The 21,783-nt window shown below is 41.3% G+C and overlaps 2 protein-coding genes across 3 annotated transcripts in view; both read left to right on the top strand.

Moving 5' to 3' along the window:
* Window positions 1–3,689: 3,689 nt before the first annotated feature.
* The window catches only part of LOC124261731, a 34,856-nt gene continuing 16,762 nt past the window's right edge, over window positions 3,690–21,783 (top strand). The window contains exons 1-6 of one of the 2 annotated variants that reach the window (XM_046696082.1): window positions 3,690–4,069; window positions 5,444–5,770; window positions 6,327–6,596; window positions 9,110–9,137; window positions 10,084–10,115; window positions 10,631–10,696. In XM_046696082.1, coding sequence (XP_046552038.1) covers window positions 3,976–4,069; window positions 5,444–5,770; window positions 6,327–6,596; window positions 9,110–9,137; window positions 10,084–10,115; window positions 10,631–10,696 — 817 coding nt within the window. In that variant the 5' untranslated portion in view covers window positions 3,690–3,975. Of the gene's footprint in view, window positions 4,070–5,443; window positions 5,771–6,326; window positions 6,597–9,106; window positions 9,138–10,083; window positions 10,116–10,630; window positions 10,697–21,783 lie in introns of both variants that reach the window. The other variant, XM_046696081.1, reaches the window with a different exon arrangement.
* Window positions 19,368–21,783, top strand: part of LOC124261732 — a 95,437-nt gene continuing 93,021 nt past the window's right edge. The window contains exon 1 of the mRNA XM_046696084.1: window positions 19,368–19,400. The gene's annotated coding sequence lies outside the window, so the exon portion shown is untranslated. The remainder of the gene's footprint in view (window positions 19,401–21,783) is intronic.

Raw genomic sequence — 21,783 nt, 5'->3', positions numbered from 1 at the left:
CTTGGGAATCCTGCTGACACATCCTCACCTTCGGATTCCTGCTGTTACATCCTCACTTTGGGAATCCTGCTGACACATCCTCAGCTTGAATTCCTACTGACACATCCTCACCTTTGGATTCCTGCTGTTACATCCTCACCTTGGGAATCCTGCTGACACATCTTCACCTTGGGATTTCTGCTGAAACATCCTCACCTTGGGAATCCTGCTGACACATCCTCACCTTTAGATTCCTGCTGTTACATCCTCACTTTGGGAATCCTGTTAACAGATCCTCAGCTTGAATTCCTGCTGACACATCCTCACCTTTGGATTCCTTATGACACGTCCTCACCTTGGATTCTTGTTGGCACATCTTCTTTAGATTCCTGCTGAGAGATCCTCATCTTTGGATTCTTGCTTTTACATCCTCAGCTTGGGATCTGGCTGACACATCCTCACCTTGGGATTCCTGCTAACACACCTTCATCTTGGGATTCTTGCTGACACTGTCTCACTTTGGGAATCCTGCTGATACCTTCTCACTTGAGGATTCCTCCTGACACATCCTCACCTTGGGATTGCTGCTGACACATATTCTCCTTTAGATTCCTTCTGACAGATTCTCGCCTTGGAATTCCCGCTGACACATCCTCACCTTTGGATTCCTGCTGACACATCCTCACTCTGGATTCCTGCTGGCAAATCCTCACCTTGGATTCCCGCTGACACATCCTCACCTTGGGATTCCTGCTGACACATCCTCACCTTTAGATTCCTGCTGGCAAATCCTCACCTTGGGAATTCTACTACAACATCCTCACCTTTAGATTCCTGTTGGCACATCTACTCCTTTAGTTACCTGCTGACAGATCCTCACCTTGGGATTCTTGCTGACACATCCTCACCTTAGGATTCGTGCTGACACATCCTCACCTTGAGATTCCTGCTGTCATATCCTCACCTTGGATTCCAGCTGGCACATCTTCTCCTTTAGATACCTGCTGACAGATCCTCACCTTGGGAATTCTGCTGCCACATCCTCACTTGAGGATTCCTGCTGTCACATCATCACCTTTAGAATCCTGCGGCAACATCCTCAACGTGGGATTCCTGCTGCAACATCCTCACCTTTGGATTCCTGCTGACACATCCTCAACTTGGGATTCCTGCTGACACATTCTCACCTTGAATTCTTGTTGACACATCCTCACCTTGGGATTCCTGCTGACACATCCTCAAATTGTGAATCCTGCTGTCACATCCTCACTTTGGGAATCCTGTTGATACGTTCTCACTTGAGGATTGCTGCTGACACATCTTCACCTTTTGTTTCCTGTTGACAGATTCTCGCTTTGGAATTCCTGCTGACACATCCTCACCTTGGGATTCCTGCTGACTTATCCTCAACTTGGGATTCCTGCTGACACATCCTCACCTTGGAATCCTGCTGGCACATCTTCTCCTTTAGATTCCTGCTGTCACATCCTCACCTTGGGATTCTTGCTGACACATCCTCACCTTGGGATTCCTCCTGACACATCCTCACCTTGAGATTCCTGCTGTCACATCCTCACCTTGGGATTTCTACTGACACATCTTCACCTTTAGATTCCTGCTGACAGATTCTTGCCTTGGAATTCCTGCTGACACATCCTCACCTTGGGATTCCTGCAGGCACGTACATGCTTTGGGATTCCTGCAGGCACATTCTCACCTTGGGTCTCACCTTAGTCCTCGCCTAGGGATTCCTGTTGACAAATCCTCTACTTGGTATTCCTTCACTGAGAATAGCGACCACGGTGTCACGTGTCTTTTTAATCTTAGTGCTGCTACACAACCGGGATTCGAACATTCTGAAGTGCCCAGGTAATGCACTCTGCACTGAGAATAGCGACCACTGGGAGACGTGTCTCTTTAATCTTGGTGCAGCTTCACAACCAGGATTCGAACATTCTGACGTGACCATGAGATGCACCGTACTGTGAATAGCGACCATTCGGTCACGTGTCTCTTTAATCTTGGTGCTGCTACACAACCGGGATTCGAACATTCTGGCGTGACCAGGAGATGCATTCTGCACTGAGAATAGCGACCACTGGGTCACGTGTCTCTTTAATCTAGGTGCAGCTACACAACCAGGATTCGAACATTCTGACGAGCCCAGGATATGCACTCTGCACTGAGAATAGCGACCACTGGATCACGTGTCTCTTTAATCTTGGTGCTGCTACACAACCGGGATTCGAACATTCTGGCGTGACCAGGAGATACACTCAGCACTGAGAATAGCGACCACTTGGTCACGTGTCTCTTTAATCTTGGTGCAGCTACACAACCAGGATTCGAACATTCTGGCGTGACCAGGAGATACACCGTACTGTGAATAGCGACCACTGGGTCTCTTTAATGCAGGTGCTGTTGCACTCTTTACTGTGAATAGCGACCACTGTTTGCCTGAGCCCGAAGTTTGAATTCATTCCAAAATTGAAGATAATCTGCATTGTGCACACACACCTATTACTTCTGTAGGAGTTCGGTAAGTGGTCAGTTCACCGGCCGCGCCATACCAAAAGATGTCAAAATATACATTTTGACATGGGATTAAACGCAAGAGCCGGTATAACTGTGTCTGAATTTATTTTTTTTTTAACGCCACACTTACTAATATTCCAGCTATGTGGAGAGGTCTGTAAATAATCGAGTCTGCACCAGACAATCCCGTCATTAACATCATGAGAATCGACCAACGCAAGTGGAATACTATCACAGGCATTCCTGGAACCATTACTGGAATCTCAGCGCACGCTCGCTCGCACGCACGCACGCACGCACACACTGCACCAGCAAAGTGGTACCTGCAATGCAAATCTATGTAGACACGTTCAAAATAAAGTTTAAGTTGTGCACATACACCCACTTTGGAAATCTATGCACACACACCAATAGTGAGCAATACTTTGCAAAATACTAGTATTAGTTAACAAAGTTAACCTCACAAAAGTGTCAGATTTTTTTTCCCTAACGTAACATCCTTAACTGTATCTACTGACATCCGTGCAGCTCACGGATTTCGCTGGGGAATATCATGTCATCCTGTCCTATCACCCGGATGTAACACTCACAGACTCGTGTGTACATAGTGTAGCACGTGCCTGCTGTGAACTCCTATTTTACTGTGTCACCAGATTTTAGAAATATTTTACACACTGTCACAGAATAAAACAACATCAACATGTTCAGTTATATTGATACATATGTCCATGCCGAGCATAAGATCTCATTACCATTCTCATTACCCATCTCTCTGTGATTACCCATCTGAAAGAGAGATGTCACATGTAGCATGTTAAATGTAACATATGCTATATTTTCTCTTTACTCTTGCAGATTCTGATACTTTTGGGTTGAGTCCCATTCAAGTACAACTGTTGTTGCCCAGATATGGTTTTGCCAACATTGCCAACGTTGGGCCAACGTTTGAATGCTATCTGGGTGGTTGATAGTTCAACATCGCACGAGTCCTTGGGTTAAAAAGTAGGCCTCTTACGGGTTGGTGTTCAAATGCATACTGTATGACACATTAACTCACGCTCACACACTCACACCCACACAGGACCTTAGTTACCCACTGCCAGGATAGTTTTATAATTCATCTAATACTTCCTGGTTTCACTCATTTCACCCTACTTAATATGACACAATGAAGCTTTGTTAGTCAGGAGAAACGTTAGTATTTTGTGTGTGTTTCTCTTGGTCTAGGCGCCTGGATTGAAATCTCTAAAGTTTTCTTGAGGTAGACATCGACAAACTCACAGACGTATCCTCATTTGTCAACTGCTAGGGCGGGGTGCGCTCGCTGTTTCACAATCGCCAAGTGCCGTCGCTACTTGGTGAGGTGCCGTTGGCACGTTCTGGTGGTGTTCTTGGACTGGAATTGATCTTTGTGGCTTATATTGACATAACGTTTTGTGACAACATTGTCATTCCAACATCATGCATTCTCGACAAGTACCTGTCTATTCTGGAATCTTGTTTTTGTCGTGTGTCTGGATACATGGAGTGGACAGTAAACCTAAAGTAATTACAGGTAGGTATTCCAGGTCATCATGTTTTGGTCGTGTGTCTGGATACATGGAGTGGACAGTAAACCTAAAGTAATTACAGGTAGGTATTCCAGGTCATCATGTTTTGGTGGTGTGTCTGGATACATGGAGTGGACAGTACAACTGCAGTAATTACAGGTAGATATTGCAGGTCACGTGATGTACTTGTTTCGACTGTAAATTGTATTTGAATTTGATCAAGGGATTCCGATCGTATGTCAGCATGGTTGCATTGCTACTTGGCTTCATTTCTGGCCATTGACGTCTGTCTTAGTAGTAACAGTTATAATTCATTCTATGGCAGCGATAGTGAGACCACAACAACGACGTGTTCTTAAAGCTATGTGCGATTGCGAGCGCATGTGTGAGCGTGTGCGTGCGTCTGTGTGTATGTATGTGCATGTGTGTGTTTTTAAAAGCAAAATGTGTCTGAAATGATCGTGGTATCCAGTTTTGAAAAAGAAAATGCATACGCATTCTTTGAGTTGAATCTATAATAATACTCATACGTTTCTACCATGCCATGGCAGTTGATGGCTTACATTTGGAGTTCAGATGTGTTTCAAAGTTTGTCAACACCATACCAGGGCTCGTGGATTTCACCGAAGACGTAGTGGTAAACGTCTCCAAGGCACGCAACTCTGGCTTGCTCTGGGAGTAGAGGCTAAGGTAATGCACGTGTTACCACTTTGGTTCGAACCCACAGTCATAAGATTCTGTCGTGACCAAGGGACGCAACTCTGGCTTGCTCTGGGAGTAGAGACCGAGGTAATGCATGTCTTACCACTTTGGTTCGAACCCACAGTCATAGGATTCTGTCGTGACCAAAGGACGCAACTCTGGCTTGCTCTGGGAGTAGAGGCTAAGGTAATGCACGTGTTACCACTTTGGTTCGAACCCACAGTCATAGGTTTCTGTCGTGACCAAGGGACGCAACTCTGGCTTGCTCTGGGAGGAGAGGCTAAGGTAATGCATGTGTTACCACTTTGGTTCGAACCCACAGTCATAGGTTTCTGTCGTGACCAAGTGATGAAACATCGTCACAACGAATTGCTTCGCCTCAACCACCCGGCCACCAGTGGAAAATGGTTCAGTGGAGTAATGTGCCGCTTGCACCATATACAAATTAGTATGCAATAGCTGCAATTGATACTGACGAGCCACACATTGATTTCTACTGTATACACCCAGGACGTTACAAACTCATTGTCTGGTTCGATGGTAAACAACAAACACATATATCCTCAACTATATAGTATGAACGTTTTCCCCAGGAGGGTTTAATGGCGTTACGTATAATCATAATGTGATGGTATGATTCAGAATGTGATATTATATGATTTGTATTTCTTTCTCAGCGACATCTCGGGTCAATCAAAATACAACAGTCCAGGCGGGCAGTGATGTTGTATTAGAGTGTACAGGTGCGGTTTCAGATAGAGGCACCTGGTACAAAACTGACAAGCAGCGGGACTATATTGCGTATGTGGAGCTCAACAAAGAGTTATGCAACATAACCCAAGAACCAGTATCGCTGCCTGGCCTATCATTGGGAAATGAAGACTGCGCCAAACATGCTCTGAAAATCTCCAACATCAGCAAGGAGCACGAAGGAACATGGACGTGTCAAATCGAAAAATCAACAACCCAGAAGCTTCATGTCCATGTTGTGGCATCGGCTACAGGTATTATCTGACATTATCAGTGTTCTAGCTTTGATGTCCAAATGGAACACTCGCTTTCGAATAAGGTACAACTTAAGGTATCCTCACCATCGCAAAGTGAATCGAGAACCTAGTTGTCTTTGTATACAATTTCAACGACTGCCGCGTCTTCCTTCAGAGGATATTGAGTAGCGTTTCCTACAGTTTCAATTGCACATTCAACCTGTTATTTTTCTATTCCTTATGCCAAAATGTCTTCTCTGAACTTTTGCCAGTCACTAAGACTTACTCAAAGGTACAATTCTCGTGGACAGGACTATTACGATTTTTGTTTCTAACACTAACCTATATTAACCTAGACTTCACCACCAGCCGGAATCACATGTATAGCAACATAGTAGGGCTCTTAACAGAGAGTGCATTCAGACGTATTATGTATTGCAATACGTTGTACTTTTCGTCACTCTTTAATAGATATAGAGAACTGGGATACCACAAACATGTTCTAAACGCTTTTTGATATATTTGATCGTTTTCTTCATCTGTAATCACTGCTCATATTTTGTTAACGTCTCAGAATCAACATCCCACGTCACTGCTACGGCTGGTGTCCCTGGCTCTACTCCTGACGCAACTACTGAGTCGACAGCCCCTGCTACGGATACAAACAGTGCTGGGTATACGACTGAAGGCAGAACCCAGGACTCGGTAAATCCCCAAACTCCCTCTGTGACTTCCATGACAACCATCCTAGGTGGAACTGTTGGTGGCGCACTTGTCCTACTGGCTGCTATCCTCACCGTCTGCTGTTTACTTCGATCAAAGAAAGAAAAACAAAACAATGGCTGTAAGTACTGTATTGTGTACCAGGGAGTGATGGAGCGAGTTTTGTTTAATGATGCTTCCAAAAGGATTTCACAGGTTACCTGAGTTTCATATGACGTGTATGGGTTGTGTCCAACGCCACTTTTAGCAGTGTCCAAGTTGTCTCACGTCGTGTCAGCTTCATGTGTGTGTGCGTGCGTGTTTGTGTGTGTTTGTGTGCGTGTGTGTGTGAGAGGCCGAGGTCATGTCTGTCATGGAGGTCATGTCTGTAATGGAAGCCATGTCTGTCATGGAGGTCATGGATGACATGTCTGTCATAGAAGTCATGTCTGTAATGGAAGCCATGTCTGTAATGGAGGTCATGTCTGTCATGGAGGTCATGTCTGTCATGGAGGTCATGTCTGTAATGGAGGTTATGTCTCTCATGGAGGCCATGTCTGTCATGGAGGTCATGTCTGTCATGGAGGTCATGTCTGTCATGTCTGTCATGGAGGTCATGTCTGTCATGGAGGCCATGTCTGTCATGGAGGTCATGTCTGTCATGGAGGTCATGCAAGTCATGGAGGTCTTGTCTGTCATGGAGGCCATGTCTGTCATGGAGGTCATGTCTGTCATGGAGGTCATGTCTGTCATGGAGGTCATGTCTGTCATGGAGGCCATGTCTGTCATGGAGGTCATGTCTGTCATGGAGGTCATGTCTGTCATGGAGGTCATGTCTGTCATGGAGGTCATGTCTGTCATGTCTGTCATGTCTGTCATGTCTGTCATGTCTGTCATGGAGGTCATGGAGGTCATGTCTGTCATGGAGGCCATGTCTGTCAGGAGGTCATGTCTGTCATGGAGGTCATGTCTGTCATGGAGGTCATGTCTGCCATGTCTGTCATGGAGGTCATGTCTGTCATGGAGGTCATGTCTGTAATGGAGGCCATGTCTGTCATAGAGGTCATGTCTGTCATGGAGGTCATGTCTGTCATGGAGGCCATGTCTGTCATGGAGGTCATGTATGTCATGGAGGTCTTGTCTGTCATGGAGGTCTTGTCTGTAACGGAAGTCATGTCTGTCATGGAGGCCATGTCTGCCATGGAGGTCTTGTCAGTCATGTCTGTCATGGACGTCATGTCTGTAATTGAGGTCATGTCTGTAATTGAGGTCATGTCTGTAATGGAGGTCATGTCTGTCATGGAGGTCATGGACGTCATGTCTGTAATTGAGGTCATGTCTGTAATGGAGGTCATGTCTGTCATGGAGGTTATGTCTCTCATGGAGGTCATGTCTGTCATGGAGGTCATGTCTGCCATGGAGGCCATGGACGTCATGTCTGTAATTGAGGTTATGTCTGTATTGGAGGTCATGTCTGTAATGGAGGCCATGTCTGTCATGGAGGTCATGTCTGTCATGGAGGCCATGTCTGTCATGGAGGTCATGTCTGTCATGGAGGCCATGTCTGTCATGGAGGTCATGTCTGTCATTGAGGCCATGTCTGTCATGGAGGTTGTCATGGAGGTCATGTCTGTCATGGAGGTCATGTCTGTAATGGAGGTCATGTCTGTCATGGAGGTCATGGACGTCATGTCTGTAATTGAGGTCATGTCTGTAATGGAGGTCATGTCTGTCATGGAGGTTATGTCTCTCATGGAAGTCATGTCTGTCATGGAGGTCATGTCTGCCATGGAGGCCATGGACGTCATGTCTGTAATTGAGGTTATGTCTGTAATGGAGGTCATGTCTGTAATGGAGGTCATGTCTGTCATGGAGGTCATGTCTGTCATGGAGGTCATGTCTGCCATGGAGGTCATGTCAGTCATGTCTGTCATGGACGTCATGTCTGTAATTGAGGTCATGTCTGTCATGGAGGTGATGTGTGTCATGGAGGTCATGTCTGTCATGGACGTTTATCACTTTGGTGAAACCCACGAGTACGGGTGCAGTCAAACCTACACATTTTAGGGTGAACAATTAGGATTCGGACCCACAATTCTGGGTTTCACGGTCCCGAGATCTAGTGACACAACTTTATGTAAGAGGCAGTGCAGGTAAATGATGGAGGTGTGAGTGTGTTTAGGTTCATGATGATAAAACTGAATATCTGTTGTATCAGGGAATCTCAATGAGGTCTGGGAAAAGTGTTTGATGTGTTTTGGTTTAATGCAAATCAAAAATGGATTTCAATGTTATCAGTTTATCAGATTATTGTGGATTAAGGCCTCAAGTTCTGTATGTCTTAGACGTTTTCCACTACGTTGAAACCGAGCTCAGGCTTCCACCGACGTTCCACTGGCTCCTGGAATGCCAAAGGGCCGTAATTCTGCACAGCGAGTTAGGGAGGATGCCAAATATAGTTTATGTCATCGTTCACTTTGATTAACCTATTCTCAAATTTCAGAATCGCTATACACTTCCCCTGCTACTAACACTATCCGTTTCCCCATTTATTCAACAGTGTATAAATAGCTTATAAAAGAGAAACCTGTAAAGGTAGTAATTCAGTACTGATGATCTCTGTCTAGTGTTGTTCTGTTTATATTTCCTCAGCAGCTCGGGAGCCTGTCAATGGGGATCATAGGTATGTATACGGATACATTGTACCTCTTAATTCTCAGATTATGGAAAGAACGAGGAATTAAAGTGACACTTTACAGTTATGGCATGGAATTGTTGCCGTTATTGCTGTTTTTCACAGGTGACAATACGAGTATCAGTACTGTACAAAGAAGGTGGGGAAATAGGGATTGATAATATGAAAGGATTTGCATGTTATGTAAAAGTGGTATAGATAATAAAATCCACTTTGCCTTTACATATCTTACTCTTAATAAGCTGCAAGTAACATCCGAGTGTGTAATTTGCTCTGTATTTTGTTTACTCCGTATGTGGCTCAGAAGAGCTTCTCCTTCTTCAACAATCAACAGTCGTAAGAAATAACGTATTGAAAAATACTGCATATCTAAATTGGTGTTATACTGCATGTAACATTCGATTGTGTAATTGACTGTTATTATTGTTTCTTCTATATGTGTGCCGCTGGCCTAAAATACAATACAACTCCTTCTTTTTCTTCTACAGTCGAAGTATATTATCCTCAGCCAATAGATAATAATGCCTTCAAACGCGGATACGTTTAGCGCCTCTTAAGCATTCAGTAATATCACGGCGTGTAATCTTGATGTGGTTGGAAAGCCGAGGTGATGAAGGTATTTGATATATACACTTTGGGTGAAACCCACGACCGGGTGCAAACTGATCACCTGCCTTCACACACAGGATTCGAACCCTTGATCAGACGTTTCTGACAAAATGGAGTATGGCACCTTAAACGGCCTACCCATCTGTTCACTAAAGGACATACAATCGAAATTTAAACAATGGTTCAGAAGGATCTCTACCAAAAAGGAAATTAATACATTTTTGAGCTATGCGTGGTTTTCACTGTTCAGTTTTAACTGAAGTGGTCCGATTATGTATGTGGCGAAACCCAGAATTAATGTAATCCTACATTTCTAACTTATCAGACATCAAGATCCTGAACAAAGAGAAGATGCTGGTGAGTACATACAACTTTTAAACCTTTTGATGGATTTAAGAAAACTAGCATAAGGAAGAGAGGTTTTATGGATGTCAACTTCTTTATTGTGGAGAACACAACGTTTCGGAGAATCCTGAATCAGGTGAATGAATGGTATGAAGCAGAGAGCATATATATGTACATGTACAACAAAAGTAATAAGACAACAAACATGATGGCTAAACAATGGATGGCCTATAAATTATAATTTAATCCCGGCTACCAGCTGTACACTGTTCATCACCAATCAACACTAATTAACTATTAAGTGTTGGTTTCCATTTATCCTTTGCCAATCACACATCAACGCCAGTAATTGTGTAGCCATTTATAAGTGTATCACTTCTAAATGCCATTCAAAGACCTAATACTAGTATGTGTTTGATTATATGTAAAAATAGTCAATAAAACATTTCCTTTATACTTTTGTTTGTTTTTCTCCTCTGTTGTCTAACGCCAGTTTGTTCAGGTTCATTTTCCCATCCTCTTTGCAGGGATGGTGGACAACGTCCTGTATGACAGTTACGGTGGAGACGTGGGACAGGCAGCTAAACACCAGGGTGAGTCTATGGCATAGATTACCACAGATGGAAGTGCAAGCCTCGTGGTTTTCACTCACTTACAGAGCCACTATTTTATGAATTTCACAAACGATGAGCAACGAAACTATGTTGGTTAAATCCTTCATGCATCATATACCCTTTTCCCCTCTCTGTCTATCAAATGTCTGATGTCAGTCTCTGAACCTTGTCACCATCTTCGGGACATTGACACTGATCCATGTGTAACCATGTACTTCTGGCTCCGTGTATTTTCTATGTCTTGGTGTAGTACTTGGTACTGTCTCCGTCAGATCCCCTGGCGCTCGCAGGTAGATCTCAATGACAGTGTGGTTTTAGACAGATATGTCATTCTTGATAAACAACGAACATCAACACTGAATGGTGAGTTCCCTGGTAGATCACATCTTGACAGTGAGGTTGTAGACATATATGCCATCCCAGATAAACAACGAACATCAACACTCAGTGGTGAGTCCCTTTGAAGATCTCAACTTGACAGTGTGGTTGTAGACATATATGCCATCCCAGATAAACTACGAACATCAACACTGAATGGTGAGTCCCCTGGTAGATCTCAACCTGACAGTGAGGTTGTACACATATATGCAATCCCAGATAAACAACGAACATCAACACTAAATGGTGAGTCCCCTGGTAGATCTCAACCTGACAGTGTGATTGTAGACATATATGCCATCCCAGATAAACAACGAACATCAACACTAAATGGTGAGTGCCCTAGTAGATCTCAATTTGACAGTGTTGTTGTACACATATATGCCATCCCAGATAAACAACGAACATCAACACTGAATGGCGAGTCCCCTGGTAGATCTCAACCTGACAGTGTGATTGTAGACATATATGCCATCCCAAATAAACAACGAACATCAACACTGAATGGTGAGTTCCCTGGTAGATCTCAACCTGACAGTGTGATTGTAGACATATATGCCATCCCAGATAAACAACGAACATCAACACTGAATGGTGAGTTCCCTGGTAGATCTCAACTTGACAGTGTTGTTGTAAACATATATGCCATCCCAGATAAACAACGAACATCAACACTGAATGGTGAGTCCCCTGGTAGATCTCAACCTGACAGTGTGATTGTAGGCATATATGCCGTCCCAGATAAACAACGAACATCAACACTGAATGGTGAGTCCCCTGGTAGATCTCAACCTGACAGTGTGATTGTAGACATATATGCCATCCCAGATAAACAACGAACATTAACACTGAATGGTGAGTCCCCTGGTAGATCTCAACCTGACAGTGTGATTGTAGACATATATGCCATCCCAGATAAACAACGAACATTAACACTAAATGGTGAGTCCCCTAGTAGATCTCAACCTGACACTGAGACTACTCACAAACAAAGACAAACTTATAAAGGAAAGACTAATACTCCTGAATATTAATTGAATAATAATTTCCCTGGACCATTTTTATGTCATGAAGGAATGTCTTAGAATTCTCTTTCAGTCATAAAAAATAAAGCAGCGCTGAAGATGTACCAGAGTTTTATAGTTTTGGATGACTGACTGAAAGCCTGTTGAACTGACAAGGTTGTAGTCAGTTATATTACAGGTCGTTACAGCAGGGCATAATATCAGTTATATCACAGGAAACTATATTGTTTACATCACAGGACACTGTCAGTTATATCACAGGGCATTATGTCAGTATTATCACAGAGCATTATGGTAGTTATGTCACAGAGTATTATGTTATATCACATGGCATTTTGCCAGTTATGTCACAGAACATACGTCAGTTATATCACAGGGCATTATGTCAGTTATATCACAGGGCATTATGTAATTTATATCACAGAACATTATAGCATACATATTAATGGACATTATGTCAGTTATATCGAAGAGTATTATGTTAGTTACATCACAGGACATTATATCAGTTATGTCAAAGAACATATGTCAGTTATATCACAGGGCGTTACAGCAGGGCATAATATCAGTTATATCACAGGAAACTATATTGTTTACATCACAGGACACTGTCAGTTATATCACAGGGCATTATGTCAGTTATATCACAGAGCATTATGGTAGTTATGTAAAAGGGTATTATGTCAGTTATATCACATGGCATTATGTCAGTTATGTCACAGAACATATGTCACTTATATCTCAGGGTATTATGTCAGTTATATGACACAGAGTATTATGTCAGTTATATCACTGAGCATTATGTAAATTATATCACAGGACATTATGTCAGTTATAGCACAGAACATTATATCAGTTATATCACAGGACACTATGTCCGTTACATCACATGGCATTATGTCAGTTATATTACATGACATTATGTGAGTTATTTAACAGGACACCATGTCTGTTATATCACGGGGCATTATGTCAGTTATATCACAGGCCAATATGCCAGTTACATCACAGGACATTATCTCAGTTATATCACAGGACATTATATTAGTTATATTACAGAACATTATGTCAGTTATATCACGGGTCGTTATGTCAGTTATATCACAGGACATTATATCAGTTATATAATAGGACGTTATGTCAGTTGTGTCAATGCCTGTCATCAAAATCGTAGATATATCGACACATCACCCATGATAGTCAGTGCGGTGCTTATAAACCTTGCAACCTAATCGGGACGAATTCGTACTCTGGAAGATTGATTTCTCGCTGACCCCGCGAAGTTTTAATAAACAAAGAAAGGCTTCTAAATGTGTGCATGTCTCAGGAGAAAACTTAGTAATGTTCTACCAATAGCATGACACGGAACACATGGAGTGTAGTTCATTCAGACTGGTGACTTCGAGCCGACAAATGAATGCTTTAGTTGCAAATTGATGATGAACAAACAAAAAAGTTTGAAGAAAGGAACAGGGCAGTTGACTCAGAGATAACATTGGTTCTTCGCGAGAGTAGTTTTCACATATGACAGCATTCTAGTTTACTACCCGAGTGACCCCGGATTAGAACACGTCCTACGTAAGCCATGTTTATCATATGAATCGATATCATGAATCCGGAGACCCGACAAGATCTGTCTGCCATTTAACAGCTGGCGTTTACAGCAAACAAAAGCTATATGGCACTTGTGTTCACCAACTACTGGCTGCACACATTGTTCGAATCCCGAGTCGAACAATGTGTGTCGAACAATGTCGTTTCCAAGGATTGTTCGGCACTTCATAGTACAATAGGTGCATGGAATACAATGGAATCGGGAAATGTCTGTAACTTCATTCTGCCACATGTTTGTATTCAGACTTTTGTTTTATAGCTGAGATGTCCGAGCTGTACAGCCAGGTTCAGAAGCCCCAGAAGAAGTGAGACACGAGTTGAAGACATACGGCCATGTCCCATACAGTGGAGTACCTTTGTAGACTATACATGTGATGTATCATTTCAAAAGTTGATCCTTATCGTCCGGGTCTTTCAACACCACGTGATCAGACAAAAAAAGCAAATGATTATTGAAACTTTCTACTTAAAACATGACGAGAGAAACGTTTTAATACATATTTTGTAAAAAAAACTGTCCATAGATAACCCTATATTTATTGTTTCAATGTTTCTGGCACAGTTCTAGTCATTTTGTTAACACTCTGTCGTAGGTTATACATAGTGATGTCATTTTGTTAACACTTTGCTGTGTTTTAGACACAGTGTTGTCATTTTGTTAACACTCAGCTGTATGGTAGACGTAGTAATGTCATTTTTATAATACTTTGCTGATGGACGTAGTAATGTCATTTTGTTAACTCTTTGCTGTTTGCTAGACATTGGAATGCCATTTTTAACACTTTGCTGCTAGACATAGTATTGTCATTTTGTTGACACTTTGCTGTTTGCTAAACGTAGTATTGTCATTTTGTTGACACTTTGCTGTTTGCTAAACGTAGTATTGTCATTTTGTTGACACTTTGCTCTGTGCTTGACTTAGTATTGTCATTTTGTTGACACTTTGCTGTTTGCTAGACTTAGTATTGTAATTTTGTTTGAGTTTTGCTGTTTGCAAGATTTAGTATTGTCATTTTGTTGACTCTTTGCTCTGTGCTAGACTTAGCATTGTCATTTTGTTTACACTTTGCTGTTTGCTAAACGTAGTGTATTGTCATTTTGTTGACATTTTGCTCTGTGCTAGACTTAGCATTGTCATTCTGTTGACACTTTGCTCTGTGCTTTACTTAGTATTGTCATTTTATTTGAACTTTGCTGTACATATACTAGACATAGTATTGTCATTTGTTCATGTTCTGATGTATGCGTACTCAAACCTTGCCGATTCTGCGCCTATAACGCGTTTGATCAACTGCGGCATTTGAAAAACTTGATTCAGTTCTTCTAAGATTCCCAAATGCACTTCTTGGCGGCCCTACACAACAATAAATGTTTTCTCAGTATATAACAGTTTAGTTTATATTGTGATGTCAGAGACGAGGAAAACAGATGTATCGAGTAATTGTGCTATTTCCTTTCTGCTCAATACTTGATAACAAATGTGTCTATGGATGTTAGTGACTGGTCAGAAAATGGACCACGTGGGCTGTCGCCTTTTTATTACACTGATTCTGTTTGCCTACTGTCTTCTGTTTGCCTACTGCCTATATTGGCCTGGGATGACAAGTAAATGATCAACAACGCCGGAGATGAATGGTGGAATTCCACCATAAATGGAAGGAAAGTCTCATAGATGATAGACTGAAAGAAATCCAACAAGCAGCGGAAATGGACTTACATGAATATTTTAAGCTTACAAAAAGTATAAACGAGCTACAGGTCTAGTAACCAGTGTAGTATACAAAAATCATGCAGGCAATAATGCAGAAAATATCTGTAACACTTTTGGTCAATACTTCAAGGATCTATCTGTACCAAACATGGAAAGTAACTTTGATAATCACTTTACTAAAGAAATATGTAAATAGAAATATCAAATATTGAATGTTTGGAGGAAAGTAAAAATATATGTGAAGGATACATGTATTCACCGTTGAATGAACTATTCACTCTCAATGAGATTATAGCCATCGTCCAAAGATTAAAAAAATATCAAAGCCACAGGGTCCGATGGACTCGCTAACAAGCATGTCAACTATGCAGGTAGATCTTTAATAAAACATATCATGATATTGTTCAACAATATCATCACATACGAGTACATTCCACAAGCTTTTAATGTTGGCCACATTCTGCCCCTGCATAAAGGCCACGGTAAAGTAAAGCTGACCTCTCCAACTACACAGGATAAACATTAACGTCGATTCTTAGTAAACTGTTTGAAAGATTGCTCCTTAACATAATTGAAAAGTGGACAGCTGAAAATATAACGTTTCCCTACAACTTCCAATTTGGCTTTAGAAAAGACTTCAGTGCTGAGACAGCAGCTCTTACACTTGTAGAAAGTATTGTATACTATAACGAAAAAGATTTCCTTGATAACGAGAAAGCATTTAACCGTGTTTGGTTTGTCGGTCTATTCTACAAACTCTACAATCTTGGAATTAGGGAAAACTCTGGCGGATACTACGCCTATCCTATAGTTCAATGCATTCATGTGTAAGTTGTTTTTCTTTTTAAGTTTTAAGAAATGCCCAGGAATACGACTAGCCGATGACAAAACGTTTCTCACCAATAATCCAACATATCTCCAAAGACTGTTGAAGGTGACTGAACTATATATACTGGCCACATAAAGAAACTGTGCACACAAACAATATAAATATAGGCACACAGCGTATTTATACATAAATACATTTGTGAACATAGCAAGCATTGGAGACAATCAAAGGCTCATGCACGTGCCAGGCGACGTGACGTCATTGACGGTGGCCTAAGGCCTTGCAATGTGTTACTGCACTAGCAGCCCGTACAGATGCACACAACATGTGAAACTCTGAAATTGCTGTCACTGTCGAAAGCTTGATCTTTGGTCATTCAAAAGTTCACCAATTCACATGAGAAGTCGCATGCACATCATGCCAAGATTAACATCTGCTCAACGTCATGAAGCCATTGGAATGGTTCGAGCAGGAATGAGCCAACAACAGGTGGCAGCACATTTCCAATGCCATCGTAACACGATATCTGCATGGGTCAGGCGTTATCGAAACAGTAATGACGTCGCCGACCACCCACGTTCTGGGCGTTCCCGACGTAACGACGCCAAGACAGGACAGATGGATTCGGGTGACTCATCTCAGATACAGGTTCCAGACAGCAGTGACCACGTCCCAGACCATTCCCCAGTCCTTCAATGCTCATTTGCTAGCCTCTATGCGTCTTCGATGCACTGCTGTGCTTCACGCATACGTTTGTCATACCCGTTATTGACTTTGTGACTTCGTCGTGTGACCCCCTAGTCGATTTTGAACTTCTGACGTCATCGTTATGGATATTGTTCATGTTCTTTTGACATTTTCTTGTGGTCAGATACTTCAGCTTATAACGTGTCTACATCATTTCGTCTTTGCTGTGTTGTATTCCAATTATGAAGGCATTTTCTGTGTGCACAGTTTCTTTATGTGGCTAGTATATATGCAAATAAGTGGCAGCTAAAATACGATGTTGGTTAAAGCGCTGCTGTAACCTTTGGATGCAGCAGAGCATCCCTACCTGCAAACCTGTATCTAGGATAAACTAATCTCCCTATTAAATGGTCTGTAGTATATGCTGGAGTCCATATCAGCACTACTATGTGCTCTACGGAGAGAACAAAACTTGTCTGTGGAAAGCTAATACAAGATACAGCTTTAAACAAATGTTTTTAGCCCGCCTTGGCCAATACCACTGTAAAGAATCACTGATATACAAGAATAAGTTTGATATGAAATCACCTGTTTTTAACATGTTACGGCTTGTTTCCAAATACAATCTGCTTAGTGAAATCCGTAACTACATTTGTGATTCTAAGTTTATGAAGAAAAATGCTTGGTCGCAAATAGTCAAAGATAAGGTAGCTACATATGATCAAATGCAGTTGGTAAATGTACTGCAGACAAGGTTGTCTCTTTCCAGATATCTAACAATAAGATCAGGACGAGAACATAGACTATGGATACTCACTTTAGAACGACCTCAGAACTTCACTGACATTGCGAGAATCATAAGGCTTGGCGCAACTCCAATAGAATTAAAGGAATGTCTATGAGGAACAGTTGCTCACGACATTATGAAACACCTTTTTATGTCATGCCAGTATAACTTAGTAGAAAGGAATTCTCTATTTGAAAGAATCTGTGACATGCTTGACATAGACATTTTTTGCTAAAATGTGGACAGAAGACGATGATGTATTCCTATCATTCCTCCTTGGAGGTATACCTGGCCACTGTAAAGATGTATTAGATTATAACACCTGGTCAGAACTGATGGTAATCATTAGTTTTTTCCTCAGTTTGAATGTTCATAAATACCTTCAGTTCTTTCACAATTGGACATTACTGTATAATATCAGTACTAATAGTTGGAACCTTTTCTGTACTGTTGTTTATCATGCAAATGTAATCTTCATTTTGGGGGGGAAATAAAGAATATCTATCTATCTATCTTTCTATCCAACCATCCATCCATCTATCCATCCCTCCATCCAATCCATCTGTCTATCCATCTATCCAACCCTCCCTCCCTCCCTCCCTCCGTCCGTCCGTCCGTCCATCCATTCCATCTATCTATCCACCTATCTATCTATCTATCCAACCATCCGTCCCTCCGTCCATCCCTCCCTCCATCCATCCATCCATCCATCCATCCATCTATCTATCTATCTATCTATCTATCTATCTATCTATCTATCTATCTATCTATCTATCTATCTATCTATCCATCTATCTATCTATTCTTGCACTTTTTTAGTTGATTCCCATGCGGGTCGTTGTTAGATGATATTTGAAAATGACCGTTAGTACATGAGTACTTGGGATTATTACACAGTTGACTTTTATTCCGCCGGCGTTCAAGTTCGTAATGCAGGTTACATAACACCCAGACACACTCACACACGGAACTATGTTTGTCTACTGCTAGGCTAGTATTGTCTAATATGTTTCATTAAACACTTCCTCATTTCACTCCATGAAGCTTGCTAAATATGAGACCATGAAACTTAGCTATTGAGGAGGCATGTGAGTTTGGTCATCTGAGTAAGTGTCTCTTGGACCAGGACTCTGGATTGAAGACTCGAGTTTCCCTGACGTAGACCGCAAATTTCCCTGACGTAGACCGCAAGTTTCCCTGACGTAGACCGCAACAAATTAACACATAGTGCCTCATGTGTCAACTGCTAGGGCGGGGTACGCTCGCTGTTTCACAAGCGTCAAGTGCCGTCGCTATTTGGTGAGGTGTCGTTGGCACGTTCTGGTGGTGTGCTTGGACTGGAATTGATCTTTGTCGCTTATATTGACATAACGTTTTGTGACTTAACATAGTCATTCCAACATCATGCGTTCTCGACAAGTACCTGTCTATTCTGGAATCTTGTTTTTGTCGTCTGTCTGGATACAAGGAGTGGACAGTAAACCTAAAGTAATTACAGGTAGGTATTGCAGATCACGTGATGTACTTGTTTCGACTGTAAATTGTATTTGAATTTGATCAAGGGATTCCGATCGTATGTCAGCATGGTTGCATTGCTACTTGGATTCATACAAGGATACAAGGAGTGGACAGTACACCTGCGGTAATTAAAGGTAGGTGACTTGTGATAGTATCCCTGAGCGTGTTTGATGTTATTACATGTATATGACCAAATATCTGATTTGTTGTGTTTGAATCTCGTCTGTCACTCTCAGTGGGCGGCGTACGTGTAACCATGTTCGTAAATGTCTACGGAGATGAATTATGTACAACAAATTAGTAAATGATGATGATGTGGGTGTCGAAGATAACAATCACAAATCTGTTTTCATTAGTTTTAGGATGGGTTATGTTTGTACACATGGATGTAATAAACTACGAGATGAAATTGACTAGTCACGTGATGTGCGTAACGTACTTGTTTCAACTGTGAATTGTATTTGAATGTGTTCAAGGGATTCCAATCGGATTGTCAGTATGGTTGCATTGCTATTGGACTTCATTTCTGTTCATTGCCGCCTGTCTTAGTGGTAACAGTTATCGTTCATTCTATAGCAGCGATAGTGACTCATTCTTAATCATGGTCGACATGTTGTTAAACAGCAAGTGGGTAAATGCAGGAACAAACATTACTCACATGCCAAGTGTGAGTGCGTGTTTATGTGTCTGTGTTTGTAAAAAAAATAATGTGTGTGAAATGATTGTAGTGTCCAGTTTAAAAAAAATGCATGTGTATTTTTGAGTTTGCGATGCGAAATTAACAGGATGAGAGTAGATTTGAGTATTACCGTTATATATAGTACTCCAACGTTTCTACCATGCCATGGCAGTTGATTGGCTAACCGTTTATTCTGTAGTTGCGTATCCTATTCAGATTTAAACAATAGGCTCGAACTAAGGACGGTGCAGGACCACTGATGACCCAGTCTCTGAAAGCGCCGCAATTAGCTGTGAAGAGTTACGTCCCTTGGGCACGCCAAAAACCTCTGATTGTTGCTTAAATTTGCGGTTCAGATGTGTTTCATTTAGGATATTTAGGCCAACGACCTATTGCCACATAGACTACATAGACAATATAATAGCATGGTGCAGATGCGTAAAATATACATATTCATATGTGTAGTAATATATTGGTACAATGATTCATATGTGTGGGAATAATATGGAAGTTCTCAAATTCATGGCATGATGTAAATACATTGAGACATTTGTAATAGTGCTTTTATTCTTATTTGACATTAGGTAAACCAATTGATGCATTTATGTATTGTTTTTCTAATGTGTGAAAGTGATCTACAACCCAAAAGAAATTGGTATTCAGCCTCTATAGCTCCCAATTTACATAGTTTACACAGTCTGTCTGTGCGCTCAACACTGTTCATCCTACCGTTGCTGATTCTAGATGGAGTGTGCTGCAACGAAAGTTTGCCAAAATACTCCTGAATTTATTCATTTGTAATGAATTGTTGTACTCCTCATTTTAAATCTATGCTTATACAATTTGTAGTTTAGATGTATTATTATTTTTTATTATTATTTATTGGTGGTTTATGCTGATAGTGAAGATGAGGTGTGTATGAAGCTGACAGCTAGTGTATTGGGAAAATCTGTACAATGGTTATCCTTTGTCACAAAACTCCAACTGCACGGTATGTTCAAATTATGTTATAATTAGTGCCTCGCTGAAATCGAAGGTCTATAACATACATGATTCTACTCAATTTAAACACATTTTGGCAGTGTGTTGCATGTAAATGAATTAAGTGACTGATGATTGGAATACTGCAGCTTACACAATATTTTGCCCAAGCAAAATATTTTCAATCTGAACTTTTCGAGTTGCAGTTAATGGTTTTTCATACTGGTTTAGATGGCTTGTCCATCTTATTTAAATACAGCTGCTGAACAGAGAAATATTCTAATATCTATGGATAAAGATTGTATTGACAATAAAACTGTATACATAGGCATTAATTCTCTAGCTTTGCGATAAAAAAACGTGATTCCATAATACATTACATCTACTTTTTAAAAAACCGCTGCCTAATACAGAAGCCTATCATGTTGCAAACATGAGTTATGATATCCTACTACAATAAAAACATAATATTGTTTGGTCCCTCAATGTGGTACCGACAACCCCTTGGACTGGTATATGAGATTTATGATGATTATTTTACAAAGTGAAATTATTTTCCAATAATTTGACTGAATATTCATTTTAACGCTGGTCTTATTTGCCGCAGAAAATGCCATAGTCAAGGGATCAAACTTAACAATTACACAAATCATAGTTCATTCAAAAGTGCATAATGAGTCACATAACGAGACAGGAGTCAGGGGACACGTCATCAATAGCGAGTGTGACCACCCTGGGCATCCATACACGCCAACACACGTCATCAATAGCGAGTGTGACCACCCCGGTCATCCATACACACACGTCTCTTCAATGACGTCGTCTGTCGGCGGATGACGTCAGCAGGAATCCTGTTC

The sequence above is a fragment of the Haliotis rubra genome, unplaced genomic scaffold (genome assembly GCF_003918875.1).
Source record: "Haliotis rubra isolate DU_JTF1 unplaced genomic scaffold, ASM391887v1 Scf806, whole genome shotgun sequence".
Classification (NCBI taxonomy): Eukaryota; Metazoa; Mollusca; class Gastropoda; order Lepetellida; family Haliotidae; genus Haliotis; species Haliotis rubra.
This window is presented reverse-complemented; position numbering and strand designations above follow the sequence as displayed.